The sequence below is a fragment of the Alosa sapidissima genome, chromosome 9 (assembly GCF_018492685.1).
Source record: "Alosa sapidissima isolate fAloSap1 chromosome 9, fAloSap1.pri, whole genome shotgun sequence".
NCBI classification, from domain to species: domain Eukaryota; kingdom Metazoa; phylum Chordata; class Actinopteri; order Clupeiformes; family Clupeidae; genus Alosa; species Alosa sapidissima.
The window spans coordinates 28,535,249-28,553,594 of record NC_055965.1 but is presented as its reverse complement, the minus strand read 5'-3'; the positions used below and the strand labels follow the sequence as shown (position 1 = coordinate 28,553,594).

The following is an 18,346-nucleotide window of genomic DNA, read 5'->3' as shown; positions in this document are numbered from 1 at the left end:
GACAGACACACAGACAAACAGACAGGCAGACATGACAATCAGACAGACAGGCAGACAGACAAATATGGACAATGGATAACCTTTTTGAGGCAAATAAAAATGGAAACTTTTTACTATTTTGCGCTCTCTCACCGTGCTTTTCTGCAGCACCTTACAGCTGGGATCAGTCTCCTATGTCCCTCATTTGTTGTGTTGTATTTCTTCAGGTCAAACTCATCCAGCACCTCCCCAGACATCAGAAGCATGTAGGCCAGTGCTGAACAGTGAGCTGGAGACAACTGATATTTCCAATCCTTAGGAGATTTGAGGTACTGCTGAATTTCTTCATGAATGGAATGATCATTCATTTCAAACAAGCAGTGGAAAAGATTAATGCATCTTTCAGGATGGAGATGCTTCCTCTTTAGTTGCTTAATATACAGACAAACATTCTTGATGTTTTCTGAGCTGTTGAGCGTTTTGTTCAGTAGACCTTGCAGAAGTCCCTGATTTTTCTCCAGAGAGATGCCCATAAGGAAGCGAAGAAAAAGGTCCAGGTGTCCATTCCTGCTTTCCAAAGACTTGTCTATCACACTCTTCAGCAATTGAAGCAAAGATTGCAGACCTCTTTCGTTTTGGATGAAGGGTCTCAATGCCTCCAACTTTCTCATGCCATGAGAGGAAAAGATGAACAGAGCTGCCAGGAACTCCTGGACACTCAGATGCACAAAGCAATAGACCTTTCTCTGGTGAAACACAGATTCTTCCTTGAAGATCTCAGTACACATGCCAGAGTACACTGAGGCTTCACTGACAACAATGCCACACTGTCTCAGGTCTTCTTCATAAAAGATGAGATTGCCATCCTGTAGATTATTGTAAGCCAATTCTGCCAGCTTCAGGATGATTTCTTTCTGAGATTCCAGAAGCTTCTTCATATCGGGCTCATTTCCTCCTTGATATTTCTGATTCGTTCTGGTGGTCTGGATAAGCAAGAAGTGAATGAACATTTCAGTCAGAGTTTTGGGTATTTCCTGGGTGTTGTCTTGTTCAACCAGAATCTCCTGAAGTACAGTGGCAGCAATCCAACAGAAGACAGGAATGTGGCACATGATGTGGAGACTCCTGGATGCCTTAATGTGGGAGATGATTCTGTTGGCCTGACTCTCATCACTGATTCTCTTCCTGAAGTACTCTTCCTTCTGTGGATCATTGAATCCGCGTACCTCTGTTACCAGGTCAATATACTGAGCAGGAATTTGACTGGCTGCTTTGGGTCTTGACGTTATCCAGATGAGTGCAGAGGGAAGCAGAGTTCCCTGTATGAGGCTTGTCATCAGAAGATCCACTTTTGATGTTTGTTTTACATTAGAAACCTTGTTCTTCTTTTGGAAAGTCAGAGGCAATCGACTCTCATCCAAACCATCAAAGATGAACAGAACTTGACAGTCTTTGTATTCATCATCATTCAGCTCCTTCAGCTCAGGGTAGAAGTCAAGCAGGAGCCTGTGAAGACTATACTGATCATCTCTGACCAAATTCAGCTCACGGAAAGAAAGGGGAAACATAAAATCTAAATCCTGATTGGCTACCCCATGTATCCAATCAAGAATGAACTTCTGCACGGAGACTGTTTTTCCAATACCGGCAACACCTTTGGTCATCACAGTTCTGATATTCTTCTCCTGTCCAGGAAAGGGCTTGAAGATGTCATTGCAGTTTATTGGTATGTATTCTGTGGTTTGTGCTCTGGATGCTGACTCTACCTGCCAAACCTCATGTTCCATATTCACACATTCACTCTCTCCCTCTGTGATGTAGAGCTCTGTAAAAATCTCATTCAGGCATGTCTCAGGTCTTGGTTTGGTGATGCCTTCAGATATGTTCTCAAACTTCCTCTTTAGATTGGCTTTGTGATTCTCTATAACTCTCCTTAGGACCTTGGCATCTGCTTGACATTCCAACAACAAAGAAGTAGCGTTAATATCACATGCATGCACAAGTCTTAGCTGTTGGCTACAGCAACTCGAGCTAGGTAGAAGCGATTGTTTTCGGTTTTCGTTGGAACTTTTGTAACAAGTAGTGCATAGTAGTAAACATTAGAAATTGTTTAAGGAACAAACCCCAAAATGGTTACTACCTAGCTAGGTTTCATTAGTAAACACACAGAAACAAAAATGCAACAATTCGCCCATGTATATTACCATTTTTCTGCCAAACAAAGCAGTCCTTCAGCAACAGACAAGCAGCCAAGTAATAAACAGACACAGCAGCTGATTGTTGTTCGGTATAGTAACACTAATTGAAATCTGGTCACAGGTGTGTTTTACAATGGCTTCGAACGAGGCTTTCAGAACAAAAGACCAGAGCTATCTGTTTTAGAGTTCAGGTTTTGCAATGTTCAAGTTCAGACATTTTTTGAAGTTAGAATAGCATTAACTATATTATTAATGCTGTATGTTATGATTAGTAAAGTTTATCTCTTGAAGTCAAAATACTCACTTTTTTTTGTGCTGCAATTGTGATCAATGGTCTTGGATACTGCGTCCATCATGTGAAAGTCCTTGAGTTGATTTAACGTCAGATATTCACTCCCTTCCCTGTAGAGACACATGGGGAACAAAGGCATGTCAGAACATAGAGTCGGTCATTGTGGATAATCTACTGATGGTCACTGTGTCTGATTGAGGAAGAATGGATGACATGGTGTGCCATTAGTACAATTAGTACATATGACTGTATAGTGCAGTTGCATGGAGACTCTGAGAAAATGTTGTACATGTGCATTTCGTTTTGAAATTCAGAATTAACATGTTGAGCAGTCTCAGATATGAACGTTTCAGGTCCAGCTGAACTATCCATTAATACCTGATTGGATAAGAAGCGTTGCATGAGTGGTAATATCTTAGCCTGGTAGGATTCTTAGAACATTACTACTTGATTCTTAAAACATCCCCACTCGGATTCTTCACTGCTAATCACTATGCATTTTTCATTGTCAAACGTTACATTCCATAGACTATGACCAGTTTATGAAAAACATCTGGAAAATGTTCTGAGAACAAATTCTAAGAAAAGTCTGTAAACAGGTCGTTTCAAATAATTTTGGGGTGTTGATTTTAAATATTGTGTTACTCAAGTGTGATTTAAGCCTTCTAATTAAAGGCACCCTTAACAAGACTTGCTCTCTGGGTCCCCCTCTGTTTGAGAAGCGCAAAAATAAACAAACTAAATATGCATCTTTTGCAACAAAGTATAAACATAACTCCAATATAGAGGGAATGCACTGACAGCAGTCTGTAGAAAAAGATCTCTGAATCCCTGTAGCATATAACAGCTCTTTTGTGCTTTGATTTCGGAGGGGGGATTGTGGGGAACAGTTTCCTACCCGAAACTAGAAAGTTGCTAGACCGATATAATCACCTACAGACAACCTACAATCTTCGCAGACAATGGCAGAAGTACTGTTCGTTATGTTATGAGGTTACAGTATGTGCCATCAAAATTATTTTGGAAACGTTATATTAAGGTAAAAAAAAACGGTTAAGGGTGCCTTTAACATAATAGGCCTCCATAGGCAATTGGGATGTCACAATACCAAAAATAAACTTTAGAAAAAAAGGATAGCACTCCAGGCACTCTACTGCTATCCTTTATTTCTAAAGCTAATTTTTGTTAATCAGGAGGATTTAACACCCAGTTGTGAATAGTCCAAGGTGTTGAGCGTGTTAGTCTGTTTTTATATCACAATACCAGACACTTCTACCAGATAGACCACTAATACCAGTGAAATTATACGATTGTTGATACTCAAATCGATACCAAGTTTAATGCCTTTTTTACTGTCTTCTCAATTATAGCAACAACAAATCTAAAAGTGAACATAAAAAGCTTCATTGGTCACAGAAAATTCACATATTGAAATCTAAAGGGTGAATTCCAATAAAGGCTGATCCCTTTTTGTTTGGTTCATCCAATATATATATATATACAGTATATATATATATATATATATATATATATATATATATATATATATATATATATATATCAGAGCCTAATCAGTAGCCTATTTGCTCGCAATTTAAAAACAATTCTCAGCTTGCTGGTAAATCAAGCCATTTATGAATAATCAAGCAAGCGGAACAGACAGAATACTTTAAATCTGGAGACTGACGTGCCCAGATATAAAACTACAAGTCACAGCGACACAGACAGCAAGAACCCAGTGTGTTGATCACTGTGGAAATTCAGCAGTGCCTAACACAAGCTAATATACTAACCTGAAAGTAGTTGGCTGGAAGGGGCTAGCAAACACGATAACGGGACTATGCAGTGTTTGCCGGTAACCTTTACAAATTATTGAGAAATAAAATGTCAAATAAATAACATTTCTCTAGACTACATATTTTTGCGGAGTTAGTTTATTTTCAGCATTGTGTTAATAGTGCAACCCTATCTCCAACACATGCTACAAAGCTGCCACCCTCCCCACTAGGAGTTAGATTGCGAACTCCGGCACACACAACAACAAAGGACAAAACACACACACAAACACACACTCACAAACACAGACACATACACACACTCACATGGGCTTAGAGTGTGCTGCTTCACTACTGAGGTTGGGAGGACCACACATAGACCCATCATTCTTCATAGACACACAGCTGGGCACTGGAGACACAGGGCTGTGGCTCTGTGGTCTGTGAACGTGTATAAAATGATACAGAACAGCAGTAACAAATCATGTTCTCTCTCTCTCTCAGTCTATTTCACTTTGCCATTAAATTGTGATACTGAAACCTTGAGAAAACGTAAGAATGATTACGTGCAGCATGATTGTGATTCTGTTGTGATGATGTAGTGGGCTCTTTCTATTGATTGCAAGGTAGATCTGCTGCATCGCATGTGATTAGCTCACTAAATCTATAGGTCACAATTATACTGTTACTTAAAGGTGCTCTAAGCGATGCTGGGTAACGTCACTTCTGTTGACTTTCAAACAAAACAGAGAGCTAGCTTGCTACTTCCTCCCCCTCCCTCCCGTGCTGCTCCCGTCCAATTGAAACTCTCCTAAACGCGCATCTCGTCTGTGATTTGCTGGAACAGTTTTTTTATGTTTGTATGGGCTTGACCAGGTTTGGCCAGGTTGTTTTAGTTGCCGTTTTTGGAGCCTGGGCTGTCCACAGAGATCGCGTTTTTTTTACAGTGTATTCAGAACACAGACAGCTAGCGGTTGGTTAGGTGATGTTTGCAGTAAGTGACATAAAATGTTTTAGCCTAAAAAATGTGCCATCGTTTAGAGCACCTTTAATTCTACTGTTACTTAATTTGTCTCTTTACTCACTTTAGTCCCACTGGTTTGGATTCACTGCTGAATTTCAAAGGCAGATCCATGGAAAGATCTGATTCACTCTTCATAGACACACAGCTGGGAACTGGAGAGGGAGATCTGTGTGTCTGTGGTCTAAGATAGATAGATAGATAGATAATCTATTGTGAGGAACATTTCTGTATGAAAACAAACATGCTTTAGCTAGTCAAAGTGCTGTAATTATATATTTGTAATTGTGTTGCAGAACAGGCTCTCTCTCACTCTCGTATTTCCCCACCTCTCAACAGACTGTGATGGTTCATTGTTGAAACTCAGAGGGTCAGACATGTCATTGATGGTTACGCAGATGTCTGGTCAGAGTCACTCTGGTCATTGCTGTGTAACCTCAAAAAGATGGAGATGGAGAACGCAAAAAACCTATAGAAATGGGGTTTGCAGACAGGGAGTTTACTCATTGACTCTTCCCAGATAGCAAAGGGGCGTTGAATCCACGTTTGTTTGAAGCGGCGGAGGTTGATTCAACGTGGATTCAACGCCCCTTTGCTCTCTGGGTTGTGATCAAAAATGTGTTGCTGTCTCTGTCACACACACAAGCACAACTCTTTCTCACTTACACACACACACACACACACACACACACACACCGTAGGCTATGTGCTTTGTGCTAAAGTTTGTAGGCTACTGGAAAACAGTTTACAGTCATGAAATCCGTAATTAATTAATTAATTAGAACATCTATACATGAGACATCAATGGTGGCGCCATAGCGAAAGCCCATAGCGAGTAAAGGGTGTGGTTGACGATGTGTCCTCTATCAAAAGCATTTTAGTAGCCTAGGTTAGGCCTATATTCATAAAAAAAGAAACAACAATACAGGAATATTCAAAGAATCAAGTCCTCTCATACGAATTTAGGCTACGCTCGTTAAACATCAGGATTATCTGTTGGACTCCTAGGCCAATGGTGTGTTCTGACAGCAGTACAGAAGCAATTCATTTTGCCACCCGATTCCATAAAACGCGGAAGCTTGTTAAGTTTTGCTGTTGTTTGCTAGGCTACTTGTTATGCCGATTACAAGAACAAGTTATATGTTTACACAATAGCGTTTTTACATTGACGCTCCGACGCCATGCACATTTACGAAACAGGTTGCGTGAAGCTGGGTAAGATCACGGATCATTGACTAACTCACCCGAAACGTCACAAGCGTGCAGTAGAAGTGTTTGTCTTGTTTAATTAACTAATGTCGTTTACCTGAGTTTAAGTCCTTCTGACTGAAGAGAAGGGAGAATAACTAATTTTCATATGTTCAGCATGTTCACAAGCCACAGACTTCCCAGTTTCGTTTCACTCTTGCGCAGGGCGTCATGCATCATTTTGCCAATCCGCTTCAATGCTATTTCAGCAATAAGCGTCCTCCTCTAGCCTGGCGAGCCAGACCCACATTAAAATGTAGGGTCTGGGCACTCACCGTTCGCAGTGCTCAGTCCGAGGGGCGGGATAATCAGTTGTCTTTCAAATTCCCTCTGCACGCAATAGGACAGCGGCAGCGCTATGAGTCGCATGCGTTTCCCACCAGCGGAGTTGGCTAGTTATGTTGGCTCAAACGTTTGCCAACATAATAAAAGCTTAACTCGTGTCACACTGTTCGCCAGCAGCAACATCCATCTTATTTGTTTTCAAGTAGCAGGGAATTCAAGCCAACCCGTTGCAACTCTGCAATCAATCATTATGTTAAGCCCACCTAACGACTCTATACACGATTTCAATGGCCTGATTAAGTTTCGATTTCTGGAGCTCACAAGCCAACGGAGAGTTGCTAGACTAGCCTTGTTGCCGCTAGGGGCGCGTCTAGATTTCTAGGCTAGTCCTCCTCCGGAATCAAGCAGGCATGCTCAAGCAATTTTAGTAAAATTATTTTCAGACATGACCAGACCCGGCAGCAGACATCAATCACAGACGGAGATTAACTTTTTTTCCAAAATGATCCACTTCACTGTCGCATTGATCCAACGCTGTAATCTTAATATACTTTGAGGGAAACATGTCCTCCCCAATATTCAACTATGTTCAAAATAACTCGAGATAAACTACAACAAATTCATTATTTTGGGGGGAATCTGGAATTAAATGTATTAGGTCATATGTGGCAGAAAAACTGAAATGTGAAAAGTGACCTGAAATAGAAAGTTGTCTGGACACATCACGTGATATGGATGTATTTGTGGTATTATAGTGATGCTGTCATAATGGAACAAAATAACAAGAAACAAAAATACTAAAATAACAAACAAACAAATCACTGTTAGGCACTTACAGTCCACTGCTATTCTATTCTAGCCTAGGCTACACTATTTAAATCTATATTAATTTCTAGGTGACCTTTAACGTTTTTGGCTAAAATGTTCAGCTGGTAGACATTACAAGGCCTCTCTTAGCCAGCACCTCCAGTCTGAAAATAGCCTATTTAGCACATAAATAGGTCATTTCGCACAAATTCATCTAAAAGTGACAAATTTGGCACAGATGTAGCTCAAGTTATACTGAAATGATTAAGCTAGGGCGCCGGGGCCAAGATGGCGGCCAAATCCAATATTGCCGCTGCCCGAAAAAAGGGTTCCGACTATAAGTTTTGAACCACATGAGCTACAAATACAAACTTGATGTCTTTTTCATCTTAATTGATCATGGGAAACACATAGGAATGTTTATATTTATGACCCAGTATATCTGGACCGCTTAATCCTCCAATTCTAATATGGCCGCTGTCCAAAAAAGCAGTTTTGACTGTAGTTACACCCCATTGTTTGCGCCAATTTATCTACAAGCACCAAATTTGGCATGGATGCAGCTGACGGCATACTGAAATGATTTATCTAGGCCAACCTGAAAAGGGATTTGGCTGCATATTTTGAACCAGATGAGATACAAATGTAAAATTGATATATACTTCACCTTTTCTGGCTATGGGAAACACAAAAAATATTTATATTTATGATTGGGTATATGTGGATCCCAAATACAATATGGCTACTGCCCGAAAAGGGTTTTTTAACTACAACTTTTGAACCAAATACGCTACAGATGAATACATAATGTCTATTTTTTTTTACCATGAAAAACACACAGGAATGCTTACATTTGTGATTGCCTATGTTTAGATCCTACATTTAGTAGTAAGTATATATACTCTTTTGATCCCGTGAGGGAAATTTGGTCTCTGCATTTATCACAATCTGTGAATTAGTGAAACACACTCAGCACACAGCTAACACACAATGAGGTGAAGCACACACTAATCCCGGCGCAGTGAGCTGCCAACAACAGTGGCGCTCGGGGAGCAGTGAGGGGTTGGGTGCCTTGCTCAAGGGCACTTCAGCCGTGCCTACTGATCGGGGTTCGAACCGGCAACCCTCCGGTTGCAAGTCCAACGTGCTAACCAGTAGACCACAGCTGCCCCACAATTTGCATTCACCAATTTTCTAATTGATAGATACTTTATTGATCCCCAGGGGAAATTCAAGGTCTCAGCAGCATACATACAACACAAACACATTATTTAACAGCAGAAAGAGTAATTAAAGTATATAATATAAAAACACAACTAAGCAGTAAGGACAGTAGAAGATAAAGAATATGCTAAATATACTAAAATACAAATTATACTAACACTTAATACAATATATAAAAATATACTAAAATACAAATTGCAAAAATACAAATTATACTAACTAACACTTACTGTAATCTAAATCAATTCTAAAAACAGTATCCACATAGTGGTGATTAATAAATCAGAGGCGCTTGCAATGACTGAGGCAGGGACTGAGCCTGTGATTCTCTGTGCATAAGGTATGGTAAGGTGCTCTAAGGTGCTCTGAGTGAATGAGTGTCATGGTGGTAGTGCAATGGTGATATTGGTCATGGTGATAGTGCAAATGAGTAAGTCAACAGTGCAACAATGCGTCAATTCGCCCCACATCCTTCTTCCTTGTGCTTCCTCCCCAGCATACTACTGCATAGAAGAGGACGCTGGCAACAACAGACTGGTAGAACATCCTGAGGAGCCTACTGCACACATTGAAGGACCGCAGCCTCCTCAGGAAGTACAGCCTGCTCTGCCCTTTCTTGTAGAGTGCATCAGTGTTGGCTGACCAGTCCAGTTTATTGTCCAGGTGGAGACCCAGATACTTGTAGGTGCTAGCCACCTCCACATTGACCCCATCAATGTGGACTGGTAGCAGAGTGGGCTTAGACCTGCGGAAATCCACCACCATCTCCTTGGTCTTTGAAGTGTTTAGTTGAAGGTGATTGAGTTTGCACCACTGCACAAAGTCCTCCACCAGGCTCCTGTACTCCTCCTCCTGCCCGTTCCTGATACACCCCACAATTGCAGTATCATCAGAAAACTTCTGCATGTGGCATGACTCGGTGTTGTAGCAGAAGTCAGATGTGTACAGGGTGAACAGGACTGGAGAGAGCACAGTTCCCTGTGGCGCTCCGGTGGTGCAGATCACAGTGTCGGAGAGACAGTTCTTCAGTCTGACGAACTGTGGTCGCTCGGTCAGGTAATCTGTAATCCAGAGAGAATGTAGGGAAGGCATGTAGGGAAGGAATGTAGGGAAGGCATGTAGGGAAGGAATGTAGGGAAGGCATGTAGGGAAGGAATGTAGGGAAGGCATGTAGGGAAGGAATGTAGGGAAGGCATATACTGTATGAGGGAGAATCAGAATTCCAGATTTGGGCAATTCTGAGCAAATATAGTTGACTGTATGGACTGTGGTGGAGCAGCTGTTTAGTGCTACTCCATGCTTGTAAGCAAGATGGACAGCAATGGTGAAAGATGAAGATAGATAGATAGATCCTCACAATTCTGCCAGCCCTGTTCAGGTGAGAGTCTCTTCTATGAAGCAGGTAGATTAAGCCATCCTCCACACCCACCTGGACAATATGCAAATTGTAATGGGTCCATGTAAGTCCACCTGTGGTCTCAGACAGTGTTTAGCCAACTACTTCCTTTCCATCTTCCTTCCAGGTGTACTTTTTCTTATGACTACAATTGTGAGACCATGAGAATAAGAACTCATGAGAGAGACCATGATAATTCACTGTTGTTTTTTTATGTTGTTGTTTTTTGTTATGCTACGCAAACCTTTTAACAATTTGACATAATATATGTATTGCCTTGCAATAATAATTGTGTCTTATTCTTTCTTATATGATTACACTTTAAAATGTATTCACCTGTGGTACACTGAAAGCATTTCACTTTTATATAAGGAAATTAATCAACATTGAGAATAACCTTAAAAATTGTGGTAAAAAAGGATTTTCAACCACAGTCTTGAAAAGAGTACAGGTTCCAGACTTACACAAGCATAAATATAAATATGCCAATGCACTTCCTATGGTCAATAAACATAAAATAGACACCACATCCTCATTTGTAGCACATTTACTGTAGTTCAAAATTTGTAGCCAAAACCCTTTTTCAGACAGAGGCCATATTGAACTTAGGGAATTTGGGGGGTCCTGATATACCCAATCATAAATGTAAGTATTCCTATGGGTTCCCCATGGTCAAAAAAGGTAAAATAGACATCACATTTGTATTTGTATCTCATCTGGCTCAAAAGCTATATATATACCGAATCCCTCTCAGGCAGCGGCCATATTGGATTTTGCCGCTATCTACTGTAGGTCTCAGGGACCATTGGCTTGGATGCCCTGGCGTCTCAATTTAGGCTACAGATAGACTAGGTGGCCACAGAGAGCCTGACCAGCAGTCAGTGAAATGTTTAAAAACTTAACCATGATTCTTTGAAGACCTACTGGATTGTACCATCAGCTGGTTCGTGGCGCAAGCAGGTAGACGTCTGATTATCAAGCAAACAGTTCAATTTATTTGTGGTTCGATACCCACGTGGAGTTAATTTATGTTATTTAGGTGTTTATTTTTTAGGTGGCATATTCATGGTCCAGTGCATGTAGTACTACATACCATTTTGACTTTTAAACATGTCATGCATATTTGTGTTCGTCTCTAGTTTATATCAGAAAGTGACATCTGCAAGCGGCCACATCTGTGAAAGACTCGTCATCAATCATGAAACGTCATCAACGCAGCCAGTTAACAGGGGAGCCAGTTGCCATGGCCCTTTTCGGGCATCGGCCATATTGGATTTGGCTGCCATCTTGGCCCCAAGGGTCAATGACTCCGGTGCCCTAGCTTAATTATTTCAGTATGGCCTAAGCTACATCTGTGCCAAATTTGAGCCATGATAATCGAGATTGTCTGCCATGCAACTGACTTCACACACACACACACACACACACACACACACACACACACACAGAGAGAGAGAGAGAGAGAGAGAGAGATAGAGAGAGAGCACTATGCCACCAAATAACATGTGAATGTTTCATGGCCGTTTTAGCCTACTGTTTGTGAAATATTAGAATAGTAATTGTTCTTCATTGCATTGTAGGAATACGGACTGCAAATATTCTATTCTATTTATAATCTATTCTATTATATTCTTCTATTCCTTCTGATGAAACGTTTCGAGGAACGCATGACGTCATGTTTGTTGTGGTCAGAGGGAGGTGGGGGCGTGTTTGAGCAGAGGAAAACTCCGTAAAAAAAAACCCAGCCATTTCTTGCAGTGTTGCCTCATTTGACGTTAGCTAGCAGCCTTTATTTTAGTGGATAGTGCATATCCTGTTCATGGCCTTACCACGACAACGAATATGAGGTCCAGAGAGAGCCGTGCATTCATTGCATTCCATTTAAAAGGTTTAACGTTAGTGCAATCGTAATCGCGTTTTGGCTTTTTGTAAGCATAGCCATTATGGATGTGCAGCTAACGGACCATTGCGGCACTAAGACAGGACTAAAGACAAGTAACGTCAATGCTAAGGTTACTGCTGGCAGTGGTTCGGCCCAAGGCAATAACAGGACGAAAAAGACGAGGAGAGGAAAACGAGGCAAAAGAAGAAGGGGCAAGAAACCGAAGGATGAGCCGCCACCTTATTTACCCCCGGAGGTAGTTAGCTGACGTTATGTGTGTGAGGCTTGACGTTACCAGCTAACGGTTTAGCTAACAGCTAGCTTAATGCAAGTTGCTGCATATAGTAAAATAGATGTGTTACACTCAAAGCTAGCTTGCATTTGCATGCTATGGTGACAAAAGAACAGGAATACGGTAAACATAACGTTGCATTCATTTCCGTAGAACTTTAATCGCCTATGCTTATCCTGGTCTGTTATGAATGCACAACGATTCATGATCTAAGATATGAGGTCTTGTGCCATTCCAAGCCAGGGAAACGTCAGCACTACAAGATAATTGATGCTTCATCAATGTAATGGACCATTTCTAGGAAATTTCTTGCAGCCAATTCTCCGTAATGTACGTCTAGCGTGCATGGAGATTATGCAGTGCAAGGATATAACCATCCGCAGTGCACAGGAACGTGCTAACGCGATGTAGCACAGGTGCTCACCCACACTGATTTTACGCAGCTTTATGATAACGAAACAGATTGTGTGGCAATCTGGTTCCTTATGTAGGCCTACTGATGAAATGCTGATGGAGTTGTGGCTGCTAGTCAGTCATGGTTAAATACGTCCGCTCCGAGATGTCAAGCGCTGATTGTGACTGTTTACTTTTTTGCCTTGATGGCTGTTTTACTACTTTGTGCCGGTTGATGACTGTTTACTTAAGCGTGGGTTGATAAGTGAGCATACAGTTTGGCTCACATCTTATCTTATGTGCGACTGACAGGCGGTTTGTTGACTAACTAACTTGGTGTATGTTACCTCCTCAGGCAGAAGAGGGCAACATTGAGTACAAGGTGAGCCAGACCCTGTCGCTGTACATGAAACTCTTCTTGTCCGAGTCTGATTCATGTCAATGTGCTGCTGGACTTTTCTTGTCTCTGATTGATTTCTGAATTCTCCTCTATACCACCTTTGTTTGCTTCACCCATCTTTTTTGCCTTTAATTTCAGATTTGTATTCCTCCTCAGTTTGTTGTGTATTTACTTTATTTTGTCTAGTGTAACCTTTTTGTCCCTTCCACTACCCTTACCTCACATACTGATCCTCTCTGTCTCCTCTTCTCTCCACTCTCCTTTGTCTCCTCTCATCTCCTCTCCTCTTTTCTCCTCTCCTCTCCTTTTCTCTCATCTCCTCTTGTCTTCCTACTGACCTCTGAACACCTGAAGTTGTTGAACTCCACACAGTAGGCTGCCGTTTCTTATCCCCTCTTTTCTCATTTTCTCTTTCCTCTCCTCCCCTCTCCTCTCTCCTTTCCTCTCATCTTTCCTATCTCCTCTCCTTTGTCTTATCTCTTCTCCTCTCCTCTCACATCCCCTCTCTCCTCCTCTACTCTCCTCTCATCTCCTCTCTCCTCTGTTGTCCTCCTACTGACCTCTGAACACCTGAAGTTGGTGAACTCCACACAGTAGGCTGCCACTTCTTATCCCCTCTTCTCTCATTTTCTCCCCCCTCTCCTCTCTTTCTCCCCCCTCTCCTCTCTTTCCTCCCCATATCCTCTCCCCTCTCCTCTCCTTTTGTGTCTCCTCTCCTGTCCTCCTGCTCTGCTGCACACCTGAAGTTGGTGAACTCCATGTAGTAGGCAACTCCTTCTCCTCCCTCTCCTCTCCAATTCCCTCCTATCCTCTCTCATCTCTCTTTTCCTCTCCTCTCTCTTCCCCTCTCCTCTCATCTCCTCCTCTCTCCTCTTCCCTTCCCTCCTCTCTTCCTCTCCTATCCTCTCATCTCCTCTCCTCCCCTTTTCTTCCCTCTCCTCTCATCTCTTCTCCTCCTCTCTCCTCTCCTCTTCCTTCCCTCCTTTCCTCCTCTCTCTCTTCTCTCCTTCTCTCTCTTCTCCTCTCCTCCTCTCTCATCTCCTCTCCACCTTTCCTCTTCCCTCCTCTCCTGCTCTCTCATCTCCTCTCCTTCTCTCTCCTCTCCTCTCCTCCTGACTGACCTCTGACCTCTCTCTTCAGCTGAAGCTGGTGAACCCGACGCAGTACCGCTTCGAGCACTTGGCCACGCAGCTGAAGTGGCGGCTGCAGGAGGGGCGCGGTGAGGCCGTCTACCAGATCGGCGTGGAGGACAACGGCCTGCTGGTGGGTCTCAGCGACGCCGACATGAGGGCCTCTCTCAAGACGCTCAAACGCATGGCCGAGAAGTAAGACACACACACACACACAAACACAGACACACACACACACACATAATGGCCTGCTGGTGGGCCTAAGCGACGACGACATGAGGCCCTCTCTTAAAATGCTCAAAGGCATGGCCGAGAAGTAAGGCATGCACACACACACACACACACACACACACACACAGAAGAACATCAGGGTGTAACAAGACACAGACACACACCTAAGAACCTCTTATAATAGTGTGTTTGTGTGTGTTCAGGGTTGGTGCAGACATCACCCTTCTCAGGGAGAGGGAGGTAGATTATGGCATAGAAAGAAGCTGCCGGAAAATCGCTGAGGTCCTGGTCCGGAAAGTTCCAGATGATCAGCAGGTTTGTGGAACCGTTTTAGTGTGTGTGTGTGTTTGTAAGTAAGAGTGTGTGAGTGAGAGGGTTACTGTGTGTGTGTGTGTGTTTGTGAGTGAGAGTGTGTGAGTGAGAGGGTTACTGTGTGTGTGTGATATGAAAGACGTGAATCAAAAGTACAAAACCTGTGGCCATTGACAGCGGTCATTATATGTTTCAGCGTTTATTACATGGTGCATATTTGACCGTAGAACGTTGGGAAATCCCATTCAAGTCAATGGAGCGTTCTTCTAGCATTGCGTAGAGCCGTATTATAGATGTATAATAAATGTGGTGTGTGTGTGTGTGCATGTGTGCATGCAGTTCCTGGACCTGCGCGTGGCGGTCCTGGGGAACGTGGACTCGGGGAAGTCTACGCTGCTGGGCGTGCTGACGCAGGGGGAGCTGGACAACGGCCGCGGCCGGGCCCGCCTCAACCTCTTCAGGCACCTGCACGAGATCCAGTCGGGCCGCACTTCCAGCATCAGCTTTGAGATCCTGGGCTTCAACAGCAAGGGCGAGGTGAGGGGGCACCTGTGTGTGTGTGTGTGTGTGTGTGTGTGTGTGTGTGTGTGTGTGTGTGTGTGTGTGTGTGTGTGTGTGTGTGTGTGTGTGTGTGTGTGTGTGTGGATATGAAATTGTAGTGTCTATGTGTATGGGATCAAAACATTTGCGGGGTGTGTGTGTGTGTCTAAAATGTATGGGACATTTTACAGTATTGACGAACATTTGATTTGATTGATAAATTCAGGTCTAAAGATTAAGATAAAAAAACTGCAGATAATAGACCCCGAAGCCGCCACCATGCGCCACCATTTGCGTAATTTAGAGTTTCAGCCGCCGCAAGCCAATCATTTTGTAAGCCAAATTAAGCCGCCATCTGATAAACTTTGGCTGAGCCAGCTAGAACTATTTGCATCAAATACTAATTCTTACACATATGAAAAATAAACGATAAGCGACATCTATTTCCCACAGAGCACAGTCTTGTTCTCGTTGCTTTTTTGTCTTGCGCTGATCTTAAATGGCGTAAAGAAGCAAACAAGGTCATTTTGATCTCACTTCACACATAATCCTAATTCCTACGTAGGCCTATACTCAAACTTTTGTTAGATCTTCAGGGCCCGGTTGCACAAACACCTGAACCAAAGATTGATGATATGAATTCTGGAACGGAGGGATTTACAGCATTGAACGCGATATTACTGCAGTAACATTCCACCGTTTCCAGAGAACGCAGGCTTCAGTGTACATTGAAGTAAAATGCGCAGTTGTCCAACATAATGTAACCGTGTGTGCTTATATCAACTATATTGAATAGCGAATTACATGTCATAAGCATAATGTTACTCCGTGAAGTTTGACAAGTGTGCATCTTGGCCTATTCTAACACAGCATTATTACTTGAAATTGTTTGCCTACAGATAACAAAATTAATAGGGTACATCATTTGTGAAAGTAATGTTTTTTTTTATTATTATTACTACATTGTATTGCATTTTGTAGAACAAGTTCAGCTCAGGACACTGCTCTGCATCCAGTACAGTATGTGCATCCAGTATACTGTAGCAGTGTTGTTGCTGACTTCCCAGCTCAGCTCAGCTTGAGAGTCCACTCTAACGGTCTGGACTGGTCTGCCCTCTAGAGAGGGGGGAGAGGGGCGAGAAGGAGGACAGCCATGCACTGCTTGGAAATATTGACATCTAGTAAATCAATATAACAGACGTCTGTACATGACGTGGCAGCTTCGGCCATTAGTAGCCATGACAAGTTTGGCGGCTGCAGCAGCCATTTAGGTTTTGGCTGAGCCGGCTAGCCAGCCAACAACTTCATCAGCCAGCCATTTTTCTCAAAACAAATGGCTTCGGGGTCTAGCAGAGAACAGTGAGGTAGTAGGAGTTAAACACGGTTTTAAACTAGTGTTAAGACGAATATGTCACGTGACTTCTTACTCCCCATTGCTGTGTCGTTAACACCTCTGGTTTAATCAGCTACAGCGTTTTAACTTCATCTCAATTGCTGTGTCTTCAAAAGTTTCGTATCAGCCACTAGAGGGCACCGTGTGCTTATTAGCTTAGTCTTGACACAGATGAAGTTCAGATCAGTGCAGTTTTATCCCAGAAATAGACAAATATTATCCCCTCTACACAATTGACAAGCTTGTATGCTATTCATTTCCTGAAATTTCTTTGAATGTGAATTAAATGCTAAAATGCTAAAATTATGTTATGTACAAAATGGACAACAGCAAGAACTGCTTTGGAGGCTAAGGAAGGCTATGGGAAGTGCCTGTTTGCAGGTTGCAAATTGCCAATATCCTCATTAAAGGCTATAGGTTAGCATCATACAGATAGGTAGATAAATCTATCATGCAGCTTGATTGTATGTGTCACTGAGGATGAAGCCTCATACATTAAACCTGGATCTTAAAATCAGCTGCACCATTGTGGGGTAGCCTAAGCTTTTGAATAGCCTATATGATTTGATTTGTAGGCTTAATCAATCAGCACGGTATGACATTGGCAGTGTGAAATAGCTTTATCTATTTTTGGAAAACATCCTTTATTTTGTGGCGGATTTAATGTTGATTGCATAATTAGTCTGTGTTTGGCTTTAAAAAGCAAGGATCTTAATCGTAGCTCCGATTTCCAGGCAGTTTCTCTCTCTCTCTCTCTACTCATCCCACTCAAACTCCAACCAGAGAAGTAGTCGTAGCAGTAGACAGTAGACCTTTGACCTTTTCGTCTGGCCTCCGGTCTGCAGGTGGTGAACTACAGCGACTCGCGCTCCGCTGAGGAGATCTGTGAGAGCTCCTCCAAGATGATCACCTTTATGGACCTTGCGGGACACCATAAGTACCTGAAGACCACCATCTTTGGCCTGACCAGCTATTGTCCGGACTTTGCCATGCTGGTGGTGGGGGCCAACACAGGCATTGGTCAGTATGTGTGTGTGTGTGAGTGCTTATGGCATGTGTGCAAGTGGCTGTGTGTCTATGTTTGTGTGTTTTGCATTCTGAATCTTGACTTTACTTTTAATTATTAATAGCAATATTAGTGTAATCTATATTGTTATTGTTGTATGTTGCATTAGATGCAATATAAACATGATGATAAATAAACCTGCCCTCTCCCCCTGCCCCCATTGATTATAATGCTTGTTACAGTATAATGTGTATTACAGCGGACACCACTAAATAAACATACAGTAAATGTAAATACATTAAAGCATACATAAACATAAATAAACATAAATAAACATAAATACCCTCTCCCCCTTGATCACGCATGAGCACCTGGGTCTGGCTTATTACAACATGTATAATGGTTATTACAGTGGGCACCACTTAGTAAACATAAGCATAAATAAACATAAACATAAGCCAACATAAATAAATATTACCATCAGGGGGGCGCTGTGGCACAACAGGCTACAGCGCTCATACCATGTACGGGTCCAAGTGCCC

At 42.4% G+C, this 18,346-nt stretch overlaps 2 protein-coding genes across 7 annotated transcripts in view; one reads left to right on the top strand and one right to left on the bottom strand.

The window, feature by feature from the left end:
* LOC121719384 (NACHT, LRR and PYD domains-containing protein 3-like) overlaps positions 1–6,726 on the bottom strand; it is a 289,755-nt gene extending 283,029 nt beyond the window's left edge. The window contains exons 1-6 of one of the 5 annotated variants that reach the window (XM_042104926.1): positions 6,572–6,726; positions 5,595–5,734; positions 5,330–5,449; positions 4,572–4,685; positions 2,482–2,579; positions 133–1,930 (exon numbers count right to left, since the gene is read on the bottom strand). In XM_042104926.1, coding sequence (XP_041960860.1) covers positions 133–1,930; positions 2,482–2,579; positions 4,572–4,685; positions 5,330–5,449; positions 5,595–5,644 — 2,180 coding nt within the window. In that variant the 5' untranslated portion in view covers positions 5,645–5,734; positions 6,572–6,726. The remainder of the gene's footprint in view (positions 1–132; positions 1,931–2,481; positions 2,580–4,571; positions 4,686–5,329; positions 5,450–5,594; positions 5,735–6,571) is intronic. The other 4 variants (XM_042104924.1, XM_042104925.1, XM_042104921.1 and 1 more) reach the window with 4 other exon arrangements.
* A 5,196-nt stretch (positions 6,727–11,922) lies between these two features.
* gtpbp2b (GTP binding protein 2b) overlaps positions 11,923–18,346 on the top strand; it is a 20,465-nt gene continuing 14,041 nt past the window's right edge. For both annotated transcript variants that reach the window (XR_006034266.1, XM_042105093.1), the window contains exons 1-6: positions 11,923–12,363; positions 13,148–13,174; positions 14,333–14,517; positions 14,757–14,868; positions 15,205–15,402; positions 17,644–17,818. Coding sequence is in view for 1 of the 2 variants with exons in the window: in XM_042105093.1 (XP_041961027.1) it covers positions 12,169–12,363; positions 13,148–13,174; positions 14,333–14,517; positions 14,757–14,868; positions 15,205–15,402; positions 17,644–17,818 (892 nt within the window). In the remaining variant the exon portion in view is untranslated. The remainder of the gene's footprint in view (positions 12,364–13,147; positions 13,175–14,332; positions 14,518–14,756; positions 14,869–15,204; positions 15,403–17,643; positions 17,819–18,346) is intronic.